Source organism: Engraulis encrasicolus, chromosome 11, assembly GCF_034702125.1.
Source record: "Engraulis encrasicolus isolate BLACKSEA-1 chromosome 11, IST_EnEncr_1.0, whole genome shotgun sequence".
NCBI classification, from domain to species: Eukaryota; Metazoa; Chordata; class Actinopteri; order Clupeiformes; family Engraulidae; genus Engraulis; species Engraulis encrasicolus.
Window position 1 is genome coordinate 8,056,484 of NC_085867.1, and position 25,000 is coordinate 8,081,483.

General features: G+C 44.0%; 1 protein-coding gene and 1 long non-coding RNA gene across 4 annotated transcripts in view; both read left to right on the plus strand.

Moving 5' to 3' along the window:
- Positions 1-8,591, plus strand: part of mef2ca (myocyte enhancer factor 2ca) — an 87,434-nt gene extending 78,843 nt beyond the window's left edge. For all 3 annotated transcript variants that reach the window (XM_063209836.1, XM_063209837.1, XM_063209838.1), the window contains 4 exons: positions 2,415-2,587; positions 5,777-5,906; positions 6,775-6,910; positions 7,992-8,591. In XM_063209836.1, coding sequence (XP_063065906.1) covers positions 2,415-2,587; positions 5,777-5,906; positions 6,775-6,910; positions 7,992-8,469 — 917 coding nt within the window. In that variant the 3' untranslated portion in view covers positions 8,470-8,591. The remainder of the gene's footprint in view (positions 1-2,414; positions 2,588-5,776; positions 5,907-6,774; positions 6,911-7,991) is intronic.
- Positions 8,592-19,545: 10,954 nt separating this feature from the next.
- LOC134457856 (uncharacterized) overlaps positions 19,546-25,000 on the plus strand; it is a 29,211-nt gene continuing 23,756 nt past the window's right edge. Inside the window, exon 1 of the long non-coding RNA XR_010036506.1 lies at positions 19,546-19,756. This is a non-coding gene — a long non-coding RNA (uncharacterized LOC134457856). The remainder of the gene's footprint in view (positions 19,757-25,000) is intronic.

The following is a 25,000-nucleotide window of genomic DNA, read 5'->3' on the forward strand; positions in this document are numbered from 1 at the left end:
ATTATATCAATACCAAAATGGAATGTCAGTTTCAGATCCTCTACAATCCTCTACAACAGCGGTTCCCAAACTTTTTCCCCTGTGCACCCCCTTGTACATTTCAATGAGGTTCGCGCACCCCCTAAGCGAATGTTGCACAGGCACACATTAAGGAGTCATTTTGGGAAATCCTCATTTGAAATAGACCTGACAGCGTGTGTGATAGACAGGAAATGAATGGGGAGAGAGATGGGGAAGGGGTTAGTAAATGAGCCCGGCCGGAATCGAACGCAGGTCGCCCGCGTACAGTAGCAGCCTAGTGCCCCACCATTATAGCCACGGCAGGGCCGAGAGCTTGCTGTACTGCTGCTGAGCGAGGGAAGGAGAGGAGAGGAGGAGGAGAGGAGGGGTGGAGGAGGTGAGAGAGAGACAGAGAGAGAAAGAGGGAGGGAGGAAGTCTAAATGCGGTCACCCGGGCCACAGGCAGGGAAGCTGACGGGGGGGGTTAGTTGTCCCGGTCCCAGGGAGATCGGGGGCCCATAATTGGGTCCTCATTACCTTGAATGTAATGGGTGGGGGGCCCTTTCAGAGGACTTTGTCCTGGGCCCAGCCAAAGCTGTCAGCGGACCTGGCCACGGGCATGTATGCCACCCTGCCTGGGGTCACTACAGGTGTTGACACCGCCGTTAGGGCGTGCCGCAGAGGTGAGGCGTCCGGCCGTCTGGCTGTGTTGGCTGCCTTGCCCTACACTACTGCATGTTTGGAGAGGTCCCACACACGGACACACACACACACACACACACACACACACACACACACACACACACATACACACACACACACGCCGGAGATGAATTAGTCTGACCAACACACACACATGGATGTATGTATGCATGCAGTTGCATGCCAGCCAGGGCGACTGACAGATTTGGCTAGGCCCGGGACAAAGTAATCTGAAAGGGCCCCCCCCTAAAAAAAATGCAAATAAAGGCACAATGTAATGAGGAACCAATTCTGCCCCCCCCCCCTCTTTCTCCCCTTTCTCCCTGGGCCCCCAGGACAACTGACCCCTTTGCCCACCCACCCCTATCGGGTTTCCTGATGCCAGCAAAGCAAGCAAGGACAAGTCAATGCCAATGTGACTAAAAATATGCCCCCTCACTTGTTGCTCAGCCCAGGTCTGAGGTGCAAACATGTTTACCTGTCAGAGGGGATATTTATACATGAAAGCTAGGCGTCGCGAATGTCCACAAACTCCAAACCAATCAAAACATGCACACACACACATACGCACACACACACACACACTCACGCACTCACACAGACACACACGCACACACACACACACAAACATACACTCCCGCACACAAGCTCGCACGCATGCACACACACACACGCACATACACACTTCCCCCTTGGTTGGTTCCTTCCGAGTCCCTCTACCCAAAGGCAGTCTGCTGACACTTAGTTGGACGAGAGGAGACGCCACCCACCAACTGCAGTTGAGTGGACGTGGGCGCACGCCACAGTTACTTAAATGTTCACTTCACTGTGTAGAATTTTTTGCACTTTCTTGCCATGCTCCCCATTCACAAATGCTTACCACCAACTTACCACCAACTTACCACCAACATCAAATTCTAACTATTCATTATGACTGGGGAAATTGCACTTTTCATACATGAAAAGTTGGATCTTCCCCATGTCCGCCATTTGTCAGCTTACTGTACTTAGGTCATACTAGTAAATATCAATTTATTATTTAGTTAATATTCATGAAAAGATCAAAATTGGCTATAGGCAGCAGTTTCACGGAGCAGCATAGTTGCAATACCTACTCACGCACACTGCACCTTTAAAATATCTCAAACCAGTTGTGAGAAAGTTCAAATCCTATGTGGAATAGAAATCTCCATTCATATTCTCAGCAATAGACCACTGTTATAATAGGATTGCATTGTATGGTTAGTTACTAATATATAAATAATGTCATATAATGTCATAAAATATCATATAATATAATATAATATAATATAATATAATATAATATAATATAATATAATATAATATAATATAATTTAATAGAAGAACAGAGGTCAAGGCAATTGTTGTTTTTGTATTTGGAACAATGTGTCTCAGGTCATGTAGGCCTAAAGTGGCTCACAGAGCGATTGCTGGATCATAATTATCATATTTCTCTATGCAGAGTGATATAAATACACTTGGAATAATAACACCACCCCAATCACTGTTCTTTTTATAGTAAAAACAACAAAGTCATTATCATAACTTACCATCGCTAACTGTTGATTGTTTTTTGTTTGTTGATTGTGTTTTTTGTTGCTTAGGTAACGGATACAGTAACTAAAAAAGTGATTGTCATAACTAACCACCGCTAACTGTTGATGTTGTTGCTTGTGTTTGTTGTTGTCTAGGTAACGGATACGGTAACCACCGCAACTCCCCGGGCCTGCTGGTGTCTCCCGGCAACCTGAGCAAGGGCATCCCGGCCAAGTCCCCGCCCCCCATGGCCATGAGCATGGGCGGCCGCAAGCCGGACCTCAGAGTGCTCATCCCCCCCGGATCCAAGGCTACCATGCCCTCCATCGTGAGTGACACACATGCGCGCACGCACACACATTCACACGCAAACATGCACACACACACACACACACACACACACACACACACACACACACACACACGGGTCAATGGATCCAAGGCCACCATGCCCTCCATCGTCAGTGACACACACGCCCTCACGCACAGATGCACGCACAGACACACACACACACAGACACGTGCACGCACGCACACGCACACACACACAAGCACACGCACACACATGCACGCACACACACACACACACACACACACACACACACACACACACACACACACACACACAGGGCCGGTTCTGGCTTATTTGGTGCCCTAGGCGAGTTTGATTTCTGGCGCCCCCCCCCACCTTTGAAAGAAAAAAAAAATCTTTCTTATACCTCACAGAACACAACACTAATATCCTTAGTAAGCTTAACTAAATAGCATCAAGAACAATAACCGTTTTTCATCATGGATGTGATGGTGGTGGGGCCCCCAACCCCAGATGAGAGGGAGGTTATCAATGTGTTTGAATTGTAACGTGAAATTGAAATGCCAGGAGAGTGATACAGTACATTTGCATGTAAAATGCATGTGTAGACAATAAGCCTACCAAGGAGGTCTGCATTGATCTACACTATCTACAGCATCACAAAGCATGGCAGCATAACAATTTTAATAAGCTACACATTTGTGCTGTCTTCCAAACCAATTTCATTTCTGGACTGGAAATAGTGGTGCATTTGTGAGTAGGAGAATGAGAAGGGGGCTATCTATGTGTTTGGAGGGACAGGGTGAGAGAAAGGGAGAAGAGCTGTCACGCTATTGAATTTCATATACAAAATATAGTAAATAGCCTCACTTGTCTGCTGTGCATGGTTCTGTTACATGATTAATGTAGGCTATGTCATTCTGGTCTGGAAATTAATGTTTTTTTAAGCTTACAACAAGCAGGTAATTCATGTGGATGGAAGGAGATATGGCAGCTAAAATTGTTTTAAACATTGCACCAGTCTTACTTTACATTGCTTGTCAACCTAAGCAAGTATTATGATATCAGGTGGGTGTTAGTGAGTAGTGAGTAGGCTACTAACAGCTACTTTACTGGATTTCATTGCTTGGCATACTTGGCTAATGTTAGCATGCTAACTAGCGATTTCTCTGATCAAAAACAAAGCTCTTTTTCTCTCTAATTCCAAATAGTAACCTCATAACTATTAGGCTTTCCATAATCACAAACGGTTGCTGATTAAATCACATAGTTCCAAAACACCCTCTGAAACTCCTGCATCATGCAATGAGTGGTTTAATGAGAACATAATAATCTCCATCCAGCAGAGCAGCACTACTGTTTGCGCTTGCCCCCTCTGTCTCTCGAGTGAGTCTCCAAATTCAAAATAGACCGCACGCTGTCACTCGTCCCGCCCCCTTTCTCAGAACTGTCTGTTTATTGGTTCACAGACTTCCCAGAGACAGTTGGAAGAGATATTACTATTGGCTGAGGGGCGCTTTGCCGTGAGGAGCGCTTTCGCCACTCTTTGTTGATTGCGACTTCATAAAAAAACTTCATATCGCAAAATTACGCATAGGAGAGCACCATTTCGGCGCCCCTTCTTCACATGGCGCTCTAGGCGACCGCCTAGCCGGCCTATGCTAAAAACCGGCCCTGCACACACACATACACACACACACACATGCGCTCCAAGGCCACCATACCCTCCAACGTGAGTGACACACAAATACGCACACACACACACACTTGTGGATTACCAAAAAGCATATTCATTATCATACCGTAATGACCTATTACTAATTAATTCATGGGCATTAGCTGTGACTGTACCATCTGATGTCTGAGCCCAAAAACACGTCACTGACCCACACACGTAATCAAGTTTGAAATGATCTCGCGGGGCAAATAAAATGATTCCGCATTCCATATTTGCCCCGCAAAAACAGAAAGACTCACATATCTGACACATTTATACTGTACAGAGATGTACAAAGGCACACATCTTTACTAACAAACGCAGTTCGCTAGGTGATGTTGTTGGTGGTAGATAGTGAATGCAGACAGTCTTACTAACACCTGCCCTCCCGTTCCCCTTCCACTGCTGACAGTCTGAGGATGTTGACATGCTGCTGGTAAGTGTATGTTATGTTTTCAATAGCCAAAGACAAGTGTACAAGCGCTAGGTAGTCTACAAGCTCAAGTTGGCATAGTTGTGCTCATATTATTGAAGGCCAAGGGCATACATACATGCATGCATGCATACTCTGAAAACCAACCGAGCAACAAAACACTGAACAGTGGCAGGAAGTCATATTTGCATATTCCCTGCTCATACTTTCTTTTAGAAATTAAGTGTTACCTATTCCTTTATTGACTGTTATCTGTTCCTTTATTCATCATTTACTTGCATACATACATACTTTGATGCTCTGAGTGCAGTCCACATCCAGTGTTGCCAGATTGGGCTGTTTCCCGCCCAATGGGGCTGTTTAGGATGGCCGTCTGCGGGTAAAAATGGCATTTGGACGGGTTTCTCCTGAGTATTTATTGCCATAGAAATCAATGGAATATAGTTCAAATTGGGCGGAGGGGATTTAGAGCTTCCAGGTGGGTTTTGAGCATTTCTTGGGGGCTGGAAAACATCAGTCTCATCTGGCAACCCTAGTCCACTCCTCGCTGCCTCTGTTGCTGCCATTGGAGTTGCTCTTGGGTTCCCACGACGACCAGCTCAACCTCAAAGGGTGCGTTTCAGGAAATGACAGATGAGGAAGGCAGAGTTGATTGCATGTAAAGTGGATAATTGCTATCCATTCACACCGACCGCGTCGACTCGTTCCATCTAGGAAGTCCTACTGCTGCTTTTTTTTCCATTTCTTTGCATGGTTTTCTCTATTGTTTGTGCTCTCTGTATGTTGATTCTGTCTGTTGTTGTTTTAGTGTCTTGTAGTTATGCATTGTCATGGTTCAAACAAATTCAGCTTTGTTGTTCATTTTTTCACATGCACTGGATATGTGAAGGAACTGAAACAATGTTTCGCACTCTCCCATGCATTCACAGAGACAAAGCTAGACACTTACTAAAGTGAAAAGCAGACAATGATAATGAGAGATATTGCATTTGACCTTACTAAAAATATGTCTTCAATGTCTTTTGTTTGTTTGTTTGTTTGTTTTTGTCTTCAGAATCAGAGAATAAACAACTCCCAGTCTGCCCAGTCATTGGCCACTCCTGTGGTTTCCGTAGCAACACCCACACTGCCAGGCCAGGGGATGGGGGGCTACCCCTCAGCCATATCCACCTCCTATGGCACAGGTGGGTCTATCTCTTTCTCTCTCTCTCTCACACACACACACACACACACACACACACACACACCACCCCTCAGCCATATCCACCTCCTATGGCACAGGTGCGTCTCACACACACGCGCACGCACACACACACACACACACACACACACACACACACACACACACACACACACACACACACACACACACACATACACATACACAAGTGTATAAAGTAGAGGAGAAGTAATTTGGAGCAATTAGCAATTATTAATCAGCTGCTTATTGGAATAACTACATAATCTTACATAGCTTTTATGCCAGTCATGTTGTTCTTCTATTATGAATTTACTTCTACTTTTACTTAATACACATCTCTTAATACACATCTACACGTCTGAAGCACAGGCGAATGAAAAAGGCAACCTTGAGTGTTACTGTAGTACTCTCCGTCCACCACAAGAGGGAGCCAGCATAAAGGAAATGGCGGCTCCCAGTGGCCAGTGTGGCTGATGTTGGCAGAGCAACTCTCTCTCTCTCTCTCCCTCGGATTGTATGAGCATTACTCTCACTTCTCTCTCTCTCTCTCTCTCTCTCTCTCTCTCTCTCTCTCTCTCTCTCTCTCTCTCTCTCTCTCTCTCTCTCTCTCTCTCGTACTGTCTGAGCATTGCTTACTTGGGTTTGTGTACTCTCTCCCTCGCTACAGAGTATTCCCTGCGCAGAGTTAATCTGTCCTCTCTCTCTCTCTCTCTCTCTCTCTCTCTCTCTCTCTCTCTCTCTCTCTCTCTCTCTCTCTCTCTCTCTCTCTCTCTCTCTCTCTCTCTCTCTCCCCCTCTACAGAGTATTCTCTGAGCAGTGCTGATCTCTCCTCTCTCTCTCCCCCTCTCCAGAGTATTCTCTGAGCAGTGCTGATCTCTCCTCCCTGTCGGGCTTCAGTGGTTCCGGTTCTCTGCATCTGGGCTCCATGAGCGGCTGGCAGCAGCAGCACCTGCAGAGCATGCAGCACAGCTCCATGGCACACCTGGGGTAGGCACACACACACACACACACACACACACACACACACACACACACACACACACACACACACACACACACACACACACACACACACACCTGGAGATCATGCAGCACTCCTCTATGGCTCACCTGCGGTAGGCGCACACACACACACACACACACACACACACACACACACACACACACACACACACACACACACACACACACCATGCAGCACACCTCTATGGCTCACACACACACACCTGGACCCTATTAACCCATTGAAGCCTGATGCTGCATATACACTGCATTGACCTAGGCACCCGGAGCTGCATGGACACTGTATTCACTGCAAACTCTAGAATTCTAGCCTAGTTTATAAAGAGTTGGCGCGTGCGACCTGTCTCTCACTCAAACGCTGATGGCTGACATGGAGGCTGACGATGGAGATTCACTTAATTCAGAGGAGATCAACATTAGCTGTTCTTCCTCTAACCCAGTGCACCCCTTGCACATCCAGAGGCAGAAAACGCTGATTGTTAAAAAGTAACTTTTTACTTTTACTCAAAGTACATTTAAAATGTTTTACTTTTTACTTCTACTTGAGTAGATTCTTTGACTGCTAAATTTACTCTTACTTGAGTACATTTTCAACAGAGTAACAGTACTTGTACTTGAGTACAATATTTTAGTACTCTTTCCACCTCTGCCGACAGCACTGCGGCACACTTTTGCTTCCGACAGAATTTGGCCCCCCAAACTCAATTTCACACGAACATAGCATTGATAGTCAATGGGCGCCGCCGACAAAACAGAACTTGTCTCTTATTGCTATCCGACATCGGCGAATGTCCGCGGACATCGGCGCCAGTGTGCGGGGTTCTATTGAAAATAATGAAATCAAACTTTTGCGGAGCAGTGCGCAGCACTTTGTCGGAGCCTATGTGCGGAAGCCCTTACACATAGGGCAATGTACTGTATACTCTCAAGTTGTCACCTCAGCTCACTTTGTGTCCACCTTATCCTCACCAGCCAGTAACCGCCAGCCTCTTCCTCTTCCTCTACTTCTTCTTCTTCTTCTTCTTCTCCACTTCTCCCTCCACAGAAACTGCAATAGCAGCCACTTAATGCAGAGCTCCAACCTGTCCCTGCCCTCCTCCCAGAGCCTGCACATCAAGACCGAGCCCGTTTCTCCTCCCAGAGACCGCGTGGGGGGTGGTGGGGGTCAGCAGGGGGGCTACGGCGCGCCCCAGCAGCAGCAGCAGCAGCAGCAGCAGCTTCCACCCCAACAGCAACAGCAGCAGCAGCAGCAGCAGCAGCAGATCCCCCAGGGCCATCCAGGACACCAGGCCCAGCAGCATCTGCGGCAGGAGTCGGGCCGGTCCCCGGGAGACAGCCTGAGCAGCTGCGGGAGCTCGTACGACGGGAGCGATCGCGAGGAGCAGCAGCAGGGAGGAGGAGGGCAGCGCGGCGGCGGCGGCGACTACCACTCCACGGCTCTGGGGGCGCTGCGGCCCCCGCAGGAGGAGCGGGAGAGCCCGTCCGTGAAGCGCGTGCGCCTCTCCGAGGGCTGGGCGTCCTGATCGCTCTCAAGGTGTCGGCTGACGTCGCCCGACATCCCCCCCCCCCCCCCCCTCCTAAAAAGCCTATCGTCGTCACTGCCACTTTTGCCACACGAATCTACCCTACTACCCTACCACCACCACCCCCCTCTCCTCTCCTCCCCCAACCACACCCACAGCCCCAATACCCCCTGACCCCAATCCCCCCCCCATTGAATCAATATCCTCAGGGTGGGCTTCATATCTGAAATGTAACTTTAGTATTATAATATTATTATTATTATTATTATTATTATTAATATTATTATTTTTTCTCTGCAGAGTGTGAGTGCTATTATGTATTAAAATGATATATTGCATTATAGGGACGGGTTGGGGGGAGGGAGGGTTTTTTGTTGTTGTTGTTTTTTTCAAGCAGCGGTGCCAGGACAAGGGTTTCGAGGGGTGGGGTGGGGTGTGGTGTGGGAGGGGGGCATGCATTGCTTGTGCCGTGTGTGGGGGAGAAAAAAAAAAACAAAGTTTTAAAAAAATACACAAAAAAAGCAAGACAAAAAAAGTATATATTGTTCACGCATATACGTTATATGATGTATGTGCATTTTGTGGATGTACACAAGCCATATGCTTTTTAACGAGTTTTAAAAGAGAAAAAAAGGAGGGAGAGATTAGAAAAGAAGTCTGGTACTCTGTTTGGTAAAGCTCCTTTGTAGTGCAGTAATATATATGGCATAAGTAAAGTATTTTTTAAAAACTGTTGCATGGGGAGGAGATATAGCATCCTATTGGGCGGCCGGGACCACTGTCCCCGCCAATCAGACCTGACGATGATGCCAGCCATCTCTGTCTCTGTGCAGCGCTCACTCACATATATATGTTACCATAAACATTTTGTTGTGTTGCAGGTTCAACGTATTTATGTACATAGAGGGTGGGAAAGGGGACAAACAAACCTGCCAGGATTTGCAGAATTATTTACAAAAAAAAATAAAATGAGAGAGGAAAAAATCATAAAAGTAGAGAAAGAGAGAGAAAAGAGTTCTGATAGCCTACAGATTTTGGGAGATACAGTTCATCTTTTCAAGATAGGGCAAGTGTTTTACTTGGGGGAGGGAGGGGGGATGGGGCTTATGCAACCGTTTGGAATTGGAGGGTAAATTAAGGAGATAAAGAATATACAAAATTGAAATAGTTGTACATGTTTTGACAATAATTTAGATGGAAAAGCCTCGTTGAAATGAGAATCCCAGCTGATTGTGTGTGTGAAACAAAACTCCCAGGTGGAAAAAAAGGATCTACTATACATTGCTTTTTTTTTTTAGTAAAAATGCAGAGCATTTTGTTGCTAGCTTTTGACCATTATGTGAGCCAGAATGTTAGTTGAGCTTTGCCAATGTTGAACAAGCACAAGTGCGGATTTAGCAATATGGGCCCCGTCCCCCTCTGAAAGCCATACACTTTAGAACCACAAATCGTATTCTCGAATTATTTTTTTAAATCGTTGTTGTTCTTTTAAGTAGGCCTATATTACTTGACAGCTATTTAAAACAAAGGTTTTTAATGAAGAGTTTTTAAAACTTTTGAAATATATTCTAATTAATATTATGCCTACATAAAGAGAACGGAAAATGCATTTCTTGTCATAAAAAAAAGTTCTAGGCTACAGTGAATTTGACATTGGTTTGTGAACTTGAACAAATTCCCCTTCCTGGCTGAATGCTTTTTCACATGGCTACATGGCTGCGTGTCTGTTGAATGTACACGGGTCAAGTGTTGTCATTCAGTTCAAGACAAAATGTGTGGATTTTAAAACTGAACGCGGAGCGCATGCGTACATCATTTACAGTAGATATACAGTGCCTTATTTTGTGCTGTTTTAGACTTTGTCTATTATCCCTTTGCAAAGCCAAAATGTGCAGATGAAATAAAACGAATGGTTTTCTAGCTATCACTTGTACGATTAGGCCTATTATGTAGCCGACGAGTAGCCTACACTTGGCTTGGAGAGGGTAGACTATTCTGTTCCGTTACGCATGGTGGAATTTGGATTAAAACGAACAATTTTTTTAAAAAGTAATCACACAGCTGTTATTTACTCAATTTTAAATCCACACAACAATCTAAATTAGAGCCCAAATATCAAGCTAAAACCATAAGTCGGCGAGAAACTGGCAACACACCCCAGGTGGGTTGTAGGGGGTAGCAGGTAACATTGGTTATAGGCTAGCCCCTTGACTAGGCCTATTCTGCTGGTTCATTGGCATCATGTGGGCAACAGAAGAGGGTTTGCGGCAAGACTGCCATCCTCCCTGCTCATGCTTTCTTGCTGGTTCACATTTCTTTCAACGATTCGTAGCGCTACGGCTCTTACAGAAATAACGCACGATCTGACTTTGAAAGTCAAAAGGCTGCATTTTCATACACGATGTCCGTGTGGTGTGGCTTAAAGGGCAGAGCCCATTTACTGTTTTATTATTCTCTCATTTTTTTAATTTCATAACAAGTATACATAGTTTATTGGTTTAACACAGCGGGCACTGAATTTACTTAAACCAAAGCAAGTGGAGTCGGAAGCCATAGGGTTGTCCGTTTGAAATTTGTGTTGGGCAAAGGTAGCTTTCTAGTTACTGTTCGTAAAATAGGCTACTTCAGGGTTTTTCTTTCGTGTCAGGAGTCTCTCCTATGTTGTGCCCCTGTTTCACCCAAATCCAGAAGCTGTCAGTGTATTCGTTGTTGGAGGTTTGCAACACAATTGCTGGATAATAAATCAGACGTGGCACGAGACTGCACGCACAGGTCCACGGGATTAGCTGTGTACACAAATTGCATACCGACCGTGTCACTATACTGTGTTGATTGATTGATGTGTAGGCCTATCTGTGTGTTTAGAGCTAAAGTAAAATAATTAAAAAAAAAGGTATTTTGTCAAATATGGATGCTCTGTTCTTATCCACAACAACGCACTCACTGTAAAGGCAGTAGCCTATAGGTTGTATGATGATCATGAAAGGGGGAAGGTTTGAAGTAAATATTTTGGAATTAAGAGGCCCACAGCGGCATAAGCTGGACTTTGTCGCCCCTTGAAGACGAGATGTTTATACTCAAAACCCATCACTATGTGTGCGTGTCTCCCCCAACACTGTATTAACCAACTGAACAGCAGTGAACGTGGAACATGGCATTTGTATCCTGATCAAAATTCAGTAAAGTTACTGGCTCTCTTGCAACTTGTCTGTCTACGCGTGCTGTTTGTGTGTTTATTTCTGTCTCCTTGTGTAGCCTTTTTGCATTTTTGATTGAAAGAGGAAATACCGCTTAAACGGAATAATTTGATTTGTTTTAAAAGAAAACGGTACAAAACCTTACTGTTTGCTGTATGCGTAAATTCTCAGTGTCAGGTGGATCACCGCAGTCATGTGACACGGCAGCCTAGTAAATCTCGGATTAAATAAACGCAAATTAATTCCTAACCCTATTGCACCCCATTGCAGTGGTGATGTGAGCTTGAGGCCTAGGCCCATTTGTAAAATGTTTTAAAGGCTATAGGCTATTTGTATTATTGTTATCCACACAAGGGTCCTAGTTTTAGTAAAAGTGTGGTTATTTTCAGAATTTATTTTTGTGCGTCCTTTTCAGGTTTTAACGCTCCCAATCTGTGGTCTGTAACAGCCCTAAATGCGTGTTTCTGTGTGTAAATACAAGAGGAAAGCATCTGCACTTTCACGCATACACCACTGCCTTTTCCGCACAATGGCCACATGATGTCGCCATATTCCCAAATGGTGGGTCCCCGTATGGCCTTGCTTGAGCGGGCTATTCTCAAGCACGAATAAGCTACATTTTAGATGCATTTTTACTGTAGCACGTGTGCAGACCAACACCATTGATTTTCATTAGTTCGAAATATTTTAAATGTCTCGTCACCGGCAAAAGTAGACCTACAAACAAAAAACCAAGGTGATTGCGGAATAGCCCGCCACGAGTCCCCATGCATGATTTAACAACACCTGCACTAAAATATGGGCTATGGCCCTCACTGAGGTAAAACATCTTGAAAGGAAAGTATGCATATTGAAGTGTATGAATTGTGTGCTTATTACTTTGGGGACGAGGACTTGTAAAAACTAAGGAAAGCTGCCCCAATAGCTGGTATCGCCGGAGGTTAATGCCTCTGAGCGCGTGCGCGCCCCCCAGCATCGCGCAAAAAGCCTGAGAAAGCACGCGGGCCACGCAGAGACTCCATTATTACCATTTGAAACGACTTTATTTTTTGATCAACTCATTTTTTATAGGCCTATGTAGATTTCTAAGGTTCATCTTTTATCTTCTTTTCTTATTACTTCTGTGAATACGTGTTTTATAGGCTATCACCTCTTACTTGAAATAGGCCTATCAATACTTTATTCTTGTTTCTAAAGATTTTCCATTTTATTGCCATAATCATCAGAGCCTACCTTAGTGCTATTGATTTGTCCGCTAAAGTAGAAAATTTATGCAACGCTGACCCTGAAGACTAGTGCCTGTGTAGGCTATATTATAGCCCACCCGCCTTAACGGTCATCACCACCTTCAAATGCTCATCCAGGTGAAGTATGCTGTTTTTTGCAGAGCACAAATCATGGCAATGCAGGTTATGTTGAAAAATGGCAGATAGGTGTAATGTAAAGTGCAATATGAAATGTTTCAACACAATGAATAGGCTAGATGCATTCTAAAGTGAAAAATGGGAAATGACAGCTTTTTGGTGTTGGAGTACTTTATTGTCAGCCTACCAAAAAAACAAATAAGAAAACATTATACAGTTAGGCCTATAATATGTGGAAAATAGGCATGCAATGCAAAAAAAAGAAAATGGAATTAAAAATAAATTAATTATTAGGGTAGAATGCCCTAATGTGGGACAATTTTTGTCACTTCAACTTTGGTGGTTTATTAAAATTTAATGACAACATTTCAATACAAACAAATTACACCCCTTTCATCCTCTAGTTGTGCTCTAATCAAATAAAACCTTTAAAAACATGTGAAGTGTTTCTAATTTGAATAATTTGGATATTAATGTAAGATGGTCAAAAACCATGGTTATCCCTAAAGTGGGACACTCGGTTTCCTAATGTGGGACAGTGTATATTAAAAGGTCTCTAAAACATGTTTGTGTAAAATATTAATTCAAAATGAGATCTGCCACTCTTTAAGACATATCAGCTACACATTTAGAGCATGTTTTATGAATTAATTTTACTTTCTTTTATTGGTAAATATGACTGAGACTGTTTGAACCCATTGCACACAATTGGTCACTTCAACATGGCAGCTCTATTTGAGGAGAGAACTTCCGTTTTTGTGACCCAAATGTTGTGTTGATAGCTGTGCTCCAGTAGATTAGGCCAGAAAGACTGAAATACACCTTTGATATAGATGTAAATATCCATTTTCTTATGTGGACATGGTGTTTGACTTCATAGTAATTGTTTGACTTATTAAATTACTACTTTTACAACTGTCCCACATTAGGAAAATATTGTGTCCCACTTTAGGACGCACCTATCCTAAAGTGGGACACTAATAATATGGTTTAAAAATAAAATATGACATTATTTTATATACACCACACATTATTTTCTGATGAACATATACCTACCCAACATATTTATAAAAAAATTGACAATGTTGTTTTGATTGGAATTGATTTATACCCTAAAGACAAATTTGGCCAAATGCTATGTAATTTGCCATTTGACGGACTTCACCCAGGGTCCTTCTTCTTAATTGTAACCCCTCCCTGGAGTATTACTATACATTTACTAAATCATGATATTATGATAACAGGATGATAGGGCTTTTATTTGGTTATAGTTTTGTAAATATTTACCAACTTGGGGCAAAGCTACACCCCTTAAACCTTAAGGTGTCCCACATTAGGCATCGTCCCACTTTAGGGCATTCTACCCTACACACATTATCGTACCTTAATGGAAAGCAGCTTGTCCATAAAATATGGGGATGGAAAAAAAAGAAATAAACTTACCCTTAAACTATGAAAATGGCCAACGAATATAAACCTTTTCATCGACATTATGTCTGCCATTCTCAACGGGCCTGGTAGAGGAGGCGTGCGTTGGCTACCCAGGCAAAAGGCATGGGCATCTCATTAAAATACGACATCCCAGACACAAGGCGATTTCGCATGAAATCTCTACATTGTATAGCGCTGAATAAGGCCATTTTTCACAACAACCAATACAATATAAAGCGAGATGAAGTCAATTGCAGAACCAAAATGGCGATATCCAGTGTAAATCCGTGGGAAAGTGGAGGAAATGCGTTATTGGGTCCGTCTTATTAAGCTGGTGTAGCTGTTGTACGATTTGCATGTTGTGTTGCACTAATTTGTTTGATGAATTTAAATATGGCCGCACGTAGCCACATTATGCTTGAGTACGTCACTGAACGTGCCCTCGTTAAATGCTTGTGATAATCCTCACAGCCAATGAAGGCTGCTGTGCACCGAGAGCTGGGCTGGAGGTCTCATTTTGGCTATTTCCAGACATTATTCCTCAGTGGGGGAAAAAGCTATTTGAAACTTGTAAGTTGAATGTATGAATGAATAAATATTCACAATTTTCTAATATGGCAGCAAGGCCTATCTTTTGCCTACAGAGAGAGCTACCGAATTAAACTTGAGATGAAGGTAATGCTGTAAGTCTAATGTTATTTTTTGTACAATTACACACTGAGTTCTATAATTCTATGCAAATAGGTACGATCTTGGTGGCCCGATTTCTTTATTTTTTAATCAAAAAAATCTGTAGCCTATTCCAGCTGCATGGACACTATGGTGTATGGTGTATGGAGACAATAACGACACAGTTTGTCGCCTACAAAAGAAGCGAGGAAGTGGTTTAAATTTCACCGCACGTTCCTCATAACCAGGGGGGATGGACCCGATTCCTAGACACCCCCACCCCCCTCCTTCTCCTCCTCCTCTACCCCCGTCCGCGCCCTCCTTTCCGTCCACGCACAAAACTTGCTGCGCGAGCGCAAGACTTCACTTTTTTCATCTGAGCTCGAGAAGTAGTCTACATCAACTCCTGTTCACGCGCGCTCCCTCAGAGCGCACATCATCAGCTCGCGGTATGGAATACAGCATGCCTATTTTTGTGACAGGAAATCAGACACAGGCGTACGCCAACAAAGGCTTGTTAAATTTGATATATTTCAAATATGGAGAAACATAGGATGGCCTAAATTTAGCGGGATCCTATACAATCACTCAACGGATGACCTGCCGACCTATGCTCTTCAGAGTGGGAGAGGTTGGAGACGCACGCTGATCCATTACAGGTAAGCGACACGCAACCCATTTTCTTTTTGTCTATTCATTTATTTTTTGGCAACTTGAGGGGCTTGGGCGTCAAGACGTGAAAGTTAAAACCAGTCACCGTTAATAACGCAACACACACAATCAATGCACACAAGCCATGAGCTATATTAATCATAACATAACCTTACATGTGCTCGACATTTGTAATGAAATGGTGTAAAGACAAGGCTATGTATCTTATGAGAACACAGTCGTTGCTATAAAAAAAAAAGAATAGGCTGTGTTGCACGTAGGCTACGTCCATTGCACAATCAGCATCATTGATGGGCTTACAATGAAAGCAGCCTATTTTGAAAGCAAATTCACGTTATTAATTTATTAACGAAAATAGAAAAGTGGATCTTCTGCATGGGCATCTGTAAAGCCTAGAACACGCGTTTATTTTATTCTTTTCATTGGTAGACTATACGTAAAAATCATAGCAAAAAACTGCCATAACCACTGTCACCGTGACGTCACATCATTTTTGGATTTAGTTCTCCAGTCAGCCATACAGTAGCTGAGAATAGAGACTCCATGTTGTATTTCAGGCAGACGATTTTGGTGAGTCCAAATTACAGTGAAACCATAATACAAAGTAGCCTATATCCTCTAAATGAAATTCAGTTTGCTGATGGCGTATGGCACATCAAATTCCATTATTAATAGGCCATATGGGCAAAAATGTTGGCCTATTTTTGCGCTTGTGTTGGCCTGGAGTGTGTGTGTGTGTGTGTGTGTGTGTGTGTGTGTGTGTGTGTGTGTGTGTGTGTGTGTGTGTGTGTGTGTGTGTGTGTGTGTGTGTGTGTGTGTGTGTGTGTGTGTGTGCGCCACTCATGTATTTCAACGTGGTTTGCCAACTTGCTCCGCATGGCTCAGATGGATGGATAATTATTATCCATTCCATTTCTTATGAGCCATCACATCACCGAGATTGAGACAGTGTGTTGTTTTATTCGGTAAGGCAAGTGAAGTGCGTGTTGCAGTAGGTCAGTAGCTGGATACCTTATTAATTAACACGTCCAAATGTTGTCCTGGCAAAGCTCTACAAGTCCAAGTCAGCAATGTATGGCCTAGTATGTTTTAATACCATACCATAGCATGTCTATAAAATGAACGGAGCAAGGACTGGCCAACGTGATTATCCTGGTTGTCAGAAATTCACGAGGTCCGTTTGGTGTGGTTTTGGTGATGCCACAGTTACAGTAGCCCATATGGATGGTGTGGGTTAACTGTTGCCATTAACCAAAGTCCGACGCCAAGGGATGCGCCAGTGCACTCGCGCAGGCCGGAACGTAAGCTTCCCATCTGACCCCGTGAAGGAGATTTGATAAACACACAGAGAGAGAGAGAGAGAGAGAGAGAGAGAGAGAGAGAGAGAGAGAGAGAGGGAGGGAGAGAGAGAGAGACACACACACACACAGTTGCCTCTAGCAAGACTTACGAAATCCTCAGTGCTAAGAGACCAATATTTGTGGATTACCAATAGGATTTATTGCTTCGAGCCCAAAATAGTATCACGCGAGGGAGTGGATGAAAAGAGAAAAAAAGAGTGAAAGGGGATGTATGTACCGGCGGAATACAGTCGGAGCTTTAGCTGGTACGCGCATGACTGTTGCAGAGAGCACGCATGTTTGATCTCCTTGTATTCTCTTCATCATGACTGTTGAAATAGAGGGACCTTTGACCCCAGTGACTCTGTGGTATAAATCTGCCCATGGAGGAAGCCAGCCATGCGACAAGACTAGCCTACATAAAATCACTTGTTTTTTTATGCTGAGGCAGAGCCGGTGCTCTAACGTTGGGGGACCGACATCTTCCGTTGCTTGCTCGCTCCCACCGTTCGTTCTTTTCATGCAGCGTACCGCCAACGATCGTGTCGCCCTCTCTCCCTCTCTGGATTGGAGGCAGGCTACAATACTAGTTCTACAACCTGGGACGCCGGCAGATGCCGGGGTGCATAATCACCCGTAGTAGGCTACGTTCGTAATGAGTGGCTGTTGCGCTATGCAGATGCCTACCCTACTCGGTGCCTTCAGGACGTGCGGCTGGTTCTACGTACCCAATATTCACTTGACTGGATAGCCTACGCAGGATACGCGGCGTAGCCTACTGCACAGGCGAGGACTGAGAGAAATCTTGAGAGTAAAAAAAAATCCACATTAATCCTTTTTTTTAAGGCTACAACAAAGGACGTTGATATGGACTTTGACTTCTGCCTTGCAATACTGCACGCAGGGTTTTGTTAATGAACGACGCAGGCTACATTCCTGAGGAAATGTTATAAGCTTTTTGTTCCCCTCTTCTCTCAATACAAATTAAGCGCATTAACAAGCAATGGGACTCGGAACGTTAAGACTTGAGCTCGAGGTGGAAGCGAACGGATGAGGATGCTGGAGTCTGAAGCAGCTGAAGCACGAGCTCAGATTAGGAGGAGGAGGAGGGGCGGGGCACGCGGATGAATGGGAAGTTTTGTTATTATCTTTGGTTATCTAGCTGTATGAGTGTGTATGCCGTCATAAAGCTAGATAACCGAAAGTAAGAACTGCTTCCAAAACCATCGAGGAACCAGCGCAAAACAACAGAAACCAGAGAATGTGATGACTATATTTGGAGACGCAACACTGAATCAATGCGTATCAAGATTGTCTTTAATTATCTGACCTGCAGAAAGGAACTTGCTTATAAACTCGTCTAGACATCACTTTTTGTGAGGGGAGTACAACTCTCACAGTCTGCTTCTCGCACACGTGCACACAAACAGATATTGGTCATTAAAACTGGAACTGGAATGTAGGCTGGTTGTGTGTCACAAACCTGTCATTTTTATTTCGCATGCTTCTTTTGAAATTAATTTCTTATGTCGCGTAGTAGGCCTAATGCATTTTCCTCATGGTCTAGTTGTTGCTGGCAGGCAGCCTTTGTGCGTGTAATCATTAGACAAATAATTAGGGTCAGAAAATGAATGAGCACCCGGTCTGAAGAGAGAGTGTTGTCCTTGCTTAATTGATTCAGTTAAACTGACGGCAAAAGATGTGAACGTCTGGAGACTACGATTCCCACGAATATGACAGACAGTACTGGGGGGTTGGGGGAGGGGGGAGGAGGGGGGGGGGGCAAGAAGAGGAGGGGGGCGACCCAGGTCATGAAAGACCGGCAAGTGCACCCGACTCATCTGCATCTGTGTGGAGGGAGGGTACGCTTCCCACCAACGCCGGAGATGGAGAGGCAAGCGAATGAATGGATGGTGGCTAAGTGTGTATACGACATGAATGTGAAACACTCTCTCCTATGAGGGGAAAAAAAAACTAGCAACCGTTTTTTTTAACGGGACAAGAGCCAAGATTCAAGAGCTGGACACACATGGAGAGAGAGAGAGAGAGAGAGAGAGAGAGAGAGAGAGAGAGAGAGAGAGAGAGAGAGAGAGAGAGAGAGAGAGAGAGAGAGAGAGAGAGAGAGAGAGAGATTTGGATTGGCATATTTTGGCTTATTTCATTTTGTATTACTATTTTTTTATTATTATTTTATTATTATTATTTTGTATTATTATTTATTTCAACACCTGGCCTACTCATTTGCGTTTGTCTTTACAGAAGTTAATGGGCTTTCAAAATCACCTCATATGAAAAAGTATTGAGGTCATAATGTATTACGCCGGCCAGCATGTTAAGTCCAGCATGGTGACTTTGGCTTTGGACTTGACCATGAGGCACGTGGCACCGCGAGCCGCGGATAAGCTCTTTGCACTTTGACCTCCGACTGACCAGTAGCACGAGGTCGGTCGGTAGGTTAGGTGGTAGTCCTGGAAACCACGACTGACCCAAGTTATTTGACTCTATTTGTATTCATGCGCCTTTGGAGACTCGCCTTTGTGGATCCCCAAGGCCTCGTCTGGCACTTGACTGGTAGACAGACTGTGTATTTGCACTTTCCTTTTACCATCACAAGGTTAGTTTGGTAAGGAAAGGACACGATATTTTAACACGTGGCCTGTTCAAATTTCTAGCAGTTCATATATATTTTGTTTGGTGATTGCGTGCTCTCTATAGGCTATAAAGTTAAAATTCACACTACCTTTTTAATTAATCAACAAGCCGTGTGTGTGACATTTGTTAAATCCGTAGTAAGGATTTCAAAAATGGCTACAGAAAGTGCAAGGTCGTTTTGTAGGCCGACTAGAACTTGTAGGCCTAGATAGCTTGAGGGCAGCAAACAAAACAGTCATAAATATTTGTCATTCACGTTATAGTTGTTTGTTCAACTTACTTCAATGAAGCCCATCGTTTTTCATCCACGTCGGGAAAAGCTTTGTTTGAGAGGAAGGCAAAGTTGTTAATCAACCTATCGTGGTAGGCCTACTGTGTGTGATGCATCCACCCCCGTCTTGCCAGATCTCTCGTGTGTGTGCGAGCTCTGTCGCTGATTGGAGTTGCCATGGTAATGATGAGGCGCGCGCGCTAATTCTGCAGGTGCCTAGAAAAGAAAGGCAACGTAGGCTAATGCAGCACATCCCTGCACATTATAGCAGGCATCAATGGTTTGCTAACCACTACTAGGCCTAACTAGTTTTCTGGGACAGTTGACCTTTTTATCATCAGCGTATAATGCCAAGCTACAAATGATAAAATAACAAAGGACTCATATTTTTTGTTTTGATCTCGGAATTCTCATATAAATAAATAGGCCCATAGGCTATAGCCTAGGCCTAAATAAACCCATATTGTTATATAGACCCAGGCTAATAGTTAACCTAAATGCCCACATACACTGTAGCTACATTTCTCTGAACTGAATGTACAGTATATTCAAACATGTATTTTCAACAGCTCACTGTTTGTGCCAACTTTAGCCTATTGAATGTTTATTTTATTTTATTTTATTTCATTTACAACAGGACATGGGCCTAGCTGATAATTAGGCCTAACAAAGATCATTTTATTTCTGCCCACTACTGTTCTCATGTCTCTTTAGGCTATTCTAATTTCTGCTCCATTGAAGTTTTAACTCCTTCTGACCTCGTCATTCACCAATGGAGTAAGCGGTGTAATTTGCAACAGCCCAAGACTACTATTGGATTAATTGATTCAGTTTTTAGCCAGCAGATTTTAAAGATATGTTCTGTCTTCCTTAAAACCATGCAAACGATTTAGAGATTTAACTGATAACATTTACCAGAATTTACTTTTCAGCAAATGGAAGATTGCCTGGCACTTTGAAAACATTTCAGGCTTATTTTACTTTCTCTGTAACAAGGATGCCCTATTTCAACATAGTAGCCTACTACGTCGAAAATAACACAGATACAGCATTGACATTGCCACCAATGTCCAGTTACTATGTGGTTGATAGAAAGCTGTTCACAGTTTGCTGACATGGGCATGATAATGGTTACATTACATTACAGTACATTACATTAATAATAATGGTTGAAAGAATGAAGTCACATGCAACTAGACATTTTGGAGCCTGGATATATTTCACCTCTCATGTTTCTCTTTTTATCGAAAACACGCTCACAGACATATTGTAACACATTTCAGAAGGATTTGTTTTTGTTGAATATCCAACCAACCAAACCAACATCTTTTTTAGCCCAATCATCATTTTGTTTGTGAAGCACAAGTTAAGCGTAACAATTAAATAGGGGGATGGCTGAAAATAATAGGCTACAGCTATAATTACCAAAATAACTGAACCTTTCAAGGTGTTGAAGATACTGTTACCAGAGACGGTGTATTGAACTAAAAAAAATCTTTGCTGTTACACACAAGTGTAACAAGAATGTTAGGACAATGGTGGGAGAATTCCATAGAATGTACAGTGTGGAATTTTGAAATAATGTATCGCTGTAGATATAGAACACACATTGTTTATATAGAATGTTCAATAAACTCAGGTTACCAGCTGTCCTGATGCGCTGGATCTGGAGGAGGGGGCACCCCTGTGGTCCTCTTCATTGTCTTAACGTTTTTTGTTTTTTGTTAATGGCGTGCTTTGTCACCATGGACAGCATTGGCAGCTGGCAGGCTGGAGCGCCAACCGAGGAGGCTTCCCCATGCCATGCCAGCCAAGCAGCCAGGCAGGGACACCATCTTCTCTCAGGGGCAGGCAGGCAGCAGGGGAGACTGGGAAAGAAAGGGGCAAGCCCGCCCGGCCGCCCAAAATGTCTGCACACACACACACACACACACACACACACACACACACACACACACACACACACACACACACACCAGCGCCACGCCAACGTATCATGGCGCCATGCATATGTAGGGGAGACTGAGAAAGGGGCAAGCCTGTCCAAAATGTCTGTTCACACGCACACATACACACACACACACACACACCAACGCCACGCCAACGTACTGTATCATGGCGCCATGCATATGCCCCACCCGCCAAAAAGGCTCGCCATCCATAACGAATGCCAGTCTCCTAATTAGCAGTGTTAGTGTTGATGCAGTGGCCGGGCGGGTGCGTATGGCGTATGAACGAATACACACAGCCACACATGTCATGGAGGAAGGGCAAGGCACAGAGACAGACAGACAGACAGACAGACAGACGCGTTCATTGCCACGTCTGGGGTTGTTGTCAAGCCGTCCGAAAGACGAAAGGGGTCGTTTGGCTTATTAGTGGCTGCGATGATAATGAACAAGATGGAGACGAGACGTGCCGTGATGGAAGATTAACACGCCACCAATTAAGGCGCATGCAGCTGCAGTGCTGTGCTGCTCTGCAAGAGAACGGCTGCTCCTGTATCCGGCTACATGTCAGTGTCTTTCGATGGCTACGTACTGTAGTATGGCCCCCCTCTCTCTCTCTCTCTCTCTCTCTCTCTCTCTCTCTCTCTCTCTCGTTCTCTCTCTGTTCATTGTGTTTGCCTTTGGGTTTGTAATCCTATTGCAAGACATTCTTGTGGCTTTAAAAAAAAAATCCTGCTGTTCTGAATCATAGAAGGTTGAATGGGGGTTCCCAAAGGCGTGTGTTCTAGATTCTAGAATGCACAGAGTGCTGTGTTCTAGATTCTAGAATGCTCAGAGCGCTGTGCAAATGACCCACATTAGACCTGCCACCCAGTTTTGCCAGAGAGAAAAATGCTGAATTATCGTGCCAAATGCTCAAAATGATTTTTTGGGGACTTTTTTGGGAGGAAATTATCGTACATGACCCAGATTGTTGTTTCAAGGCATCTAAATGAACTGAATGACAACTCTGAAATGATCACATATCATGTTTTTTTGATGGCACAGAGGGCAAAATGGACAAAATGATGGGACAAATATAATAATTATCATAGATCTGGCAACACTGCTGCCGCCTGCAGTAATTTAGTCACTAAGTATGTCGCATGGCCCTCGGTGGACATCCACATTGCACAGCGTTAATGATCTTCTTTGGTCACCTGCTCCGGTAGCCCTGATTAGTAAGAATCAAAGAAAAGGATATGAGAGATGGGAATGAGAGAAAGAGTGTGTGTGTGTGTGTGTGTGTGTGTGTGTGTGTGTGTGTGTGTGTGTGTGTGTGTGTGTGTGTGTGTGTGTGTGTGTGTGTGTTTTGTCGCCAAGATAATATTTGTCACTGGAAGAGAACAATAAATCAGAAGAAGAATCACAATTAAATGAATTAATTTTAAACCTGCAGGGCAACAAATCTGTTATTTTCTCATCTGTAATAAAGGGGAAGACATTTTTAATACACCAGACAGACAAAATCCCAGTCAGGTGTCACAATTTAATGCATACTTTATCTCTTTTACAATATCAACAGGCAGAATATAGTGATACGATAACACACAGATTGTCGTCCAAGAGACCAATATTGCACAGCAATATAATACAACACTGTGTCATGGACTTCCCTGGTATGTGGTGACTGTAAAATCCTCACAATGAGTCAGATTATGGCAGTGGAGTGTGGCAGTAGATTACGGTATGGAATGTGTGTGGAGCAAATCTGTATCACCAGCAGTAGCAAGAGCAGTGTTGCCAGATTGGGCGGTTAAGCGCCCAATTGGGCTGCTTTGGATAGCTGTCTGCGGGTAACAATCGTTAAAATCGGGCATTGGGTGGGTTTTTCTGTAGCTTTTTTTTGGGGGGGGGGTGGCTTTTCAGCCTTTATTGGTTTCTGTGAGGCAGGATAGTGGAGGAGAGACAGGAAGTGAGCTGGGAGAGAGAGATGGGGAAGGACCGGCAAAGGACCCGGACCGGGAATCAAACCCAGGTCGGTCGAGTGGTAAACGTGTGCCCTACCATATCAGCCACGGTAGGGCCTTTCTGTAGCTTTAAGGCCATAGAAATCAATACAATTTGGTTCAAATTGGGCAGAATTTAATGCCTGTCCTCCAAGCTGTTTTGGAGCGCCGGTTTGGGCTGGAAATGATCATTGCACATCTGGCAACCCTGAGCTGGAGCATCAGTGCCTACAACATGTGGAGCATATGTGTTGCCAGATGTACGATAATTATCGTACTTGTATCATCATTTTGTCCATTTTGTCCTCTGCACGATCAAAAAAACATGATGTACGATCATTTCAGAGGTTTCATTCAGTTCATTTATTTGCCTTGAAACAGCTATTTGGTTCCTGTATGATCATTTCCTCCCCCAAAAACGATAATTTTGAGACTTTGGTACAATAGTTCAGCATTTACCATCCGGAAACATGTGGAGTGGCCATGAGGCTAGGGTGACAGTAATAGGCTAGTCGCTAGCTAGATGATGCCAGAGACTAGTGTGCTAGTGCACAGCTGTAGCAGTTAGGCTGTGCATGTGTGTGTGTGTGTGTGTGAGAGAGAGAGAGCTTGTGTGTGTGTGTGTGTGTGTGTGTGTGTGTGTGTGTGTGTGTGTGTGTGTGTGTGTGTGTGTGTGTGTGTGTGTGTGTGTGTGTGTGTGTGTGTACAAACGTGTGTGTGTGTGTGCGTGTGCGTGTGTGTGTGCATGTGTGTGTGTGTGTGTGTGTGTCATTGGGACATTGGACGCCATTTTACTTTTCATGTTGCTGCAATGTGGCCGTGCAGCTATTAATTTATCCAGCACTAATGATGGCAGTGCAGTGCATGTTTGTGCGTATATAGGCTATGCAGATACGGTATAACGAGTGTGTGTGTGTGCATGCGCGCGTTCGTTAGTGCACGTACCAGTATGCAGATATGACGTGTGCGTGTGTGTGTCAGTGTGTGTGTGTGTGTGT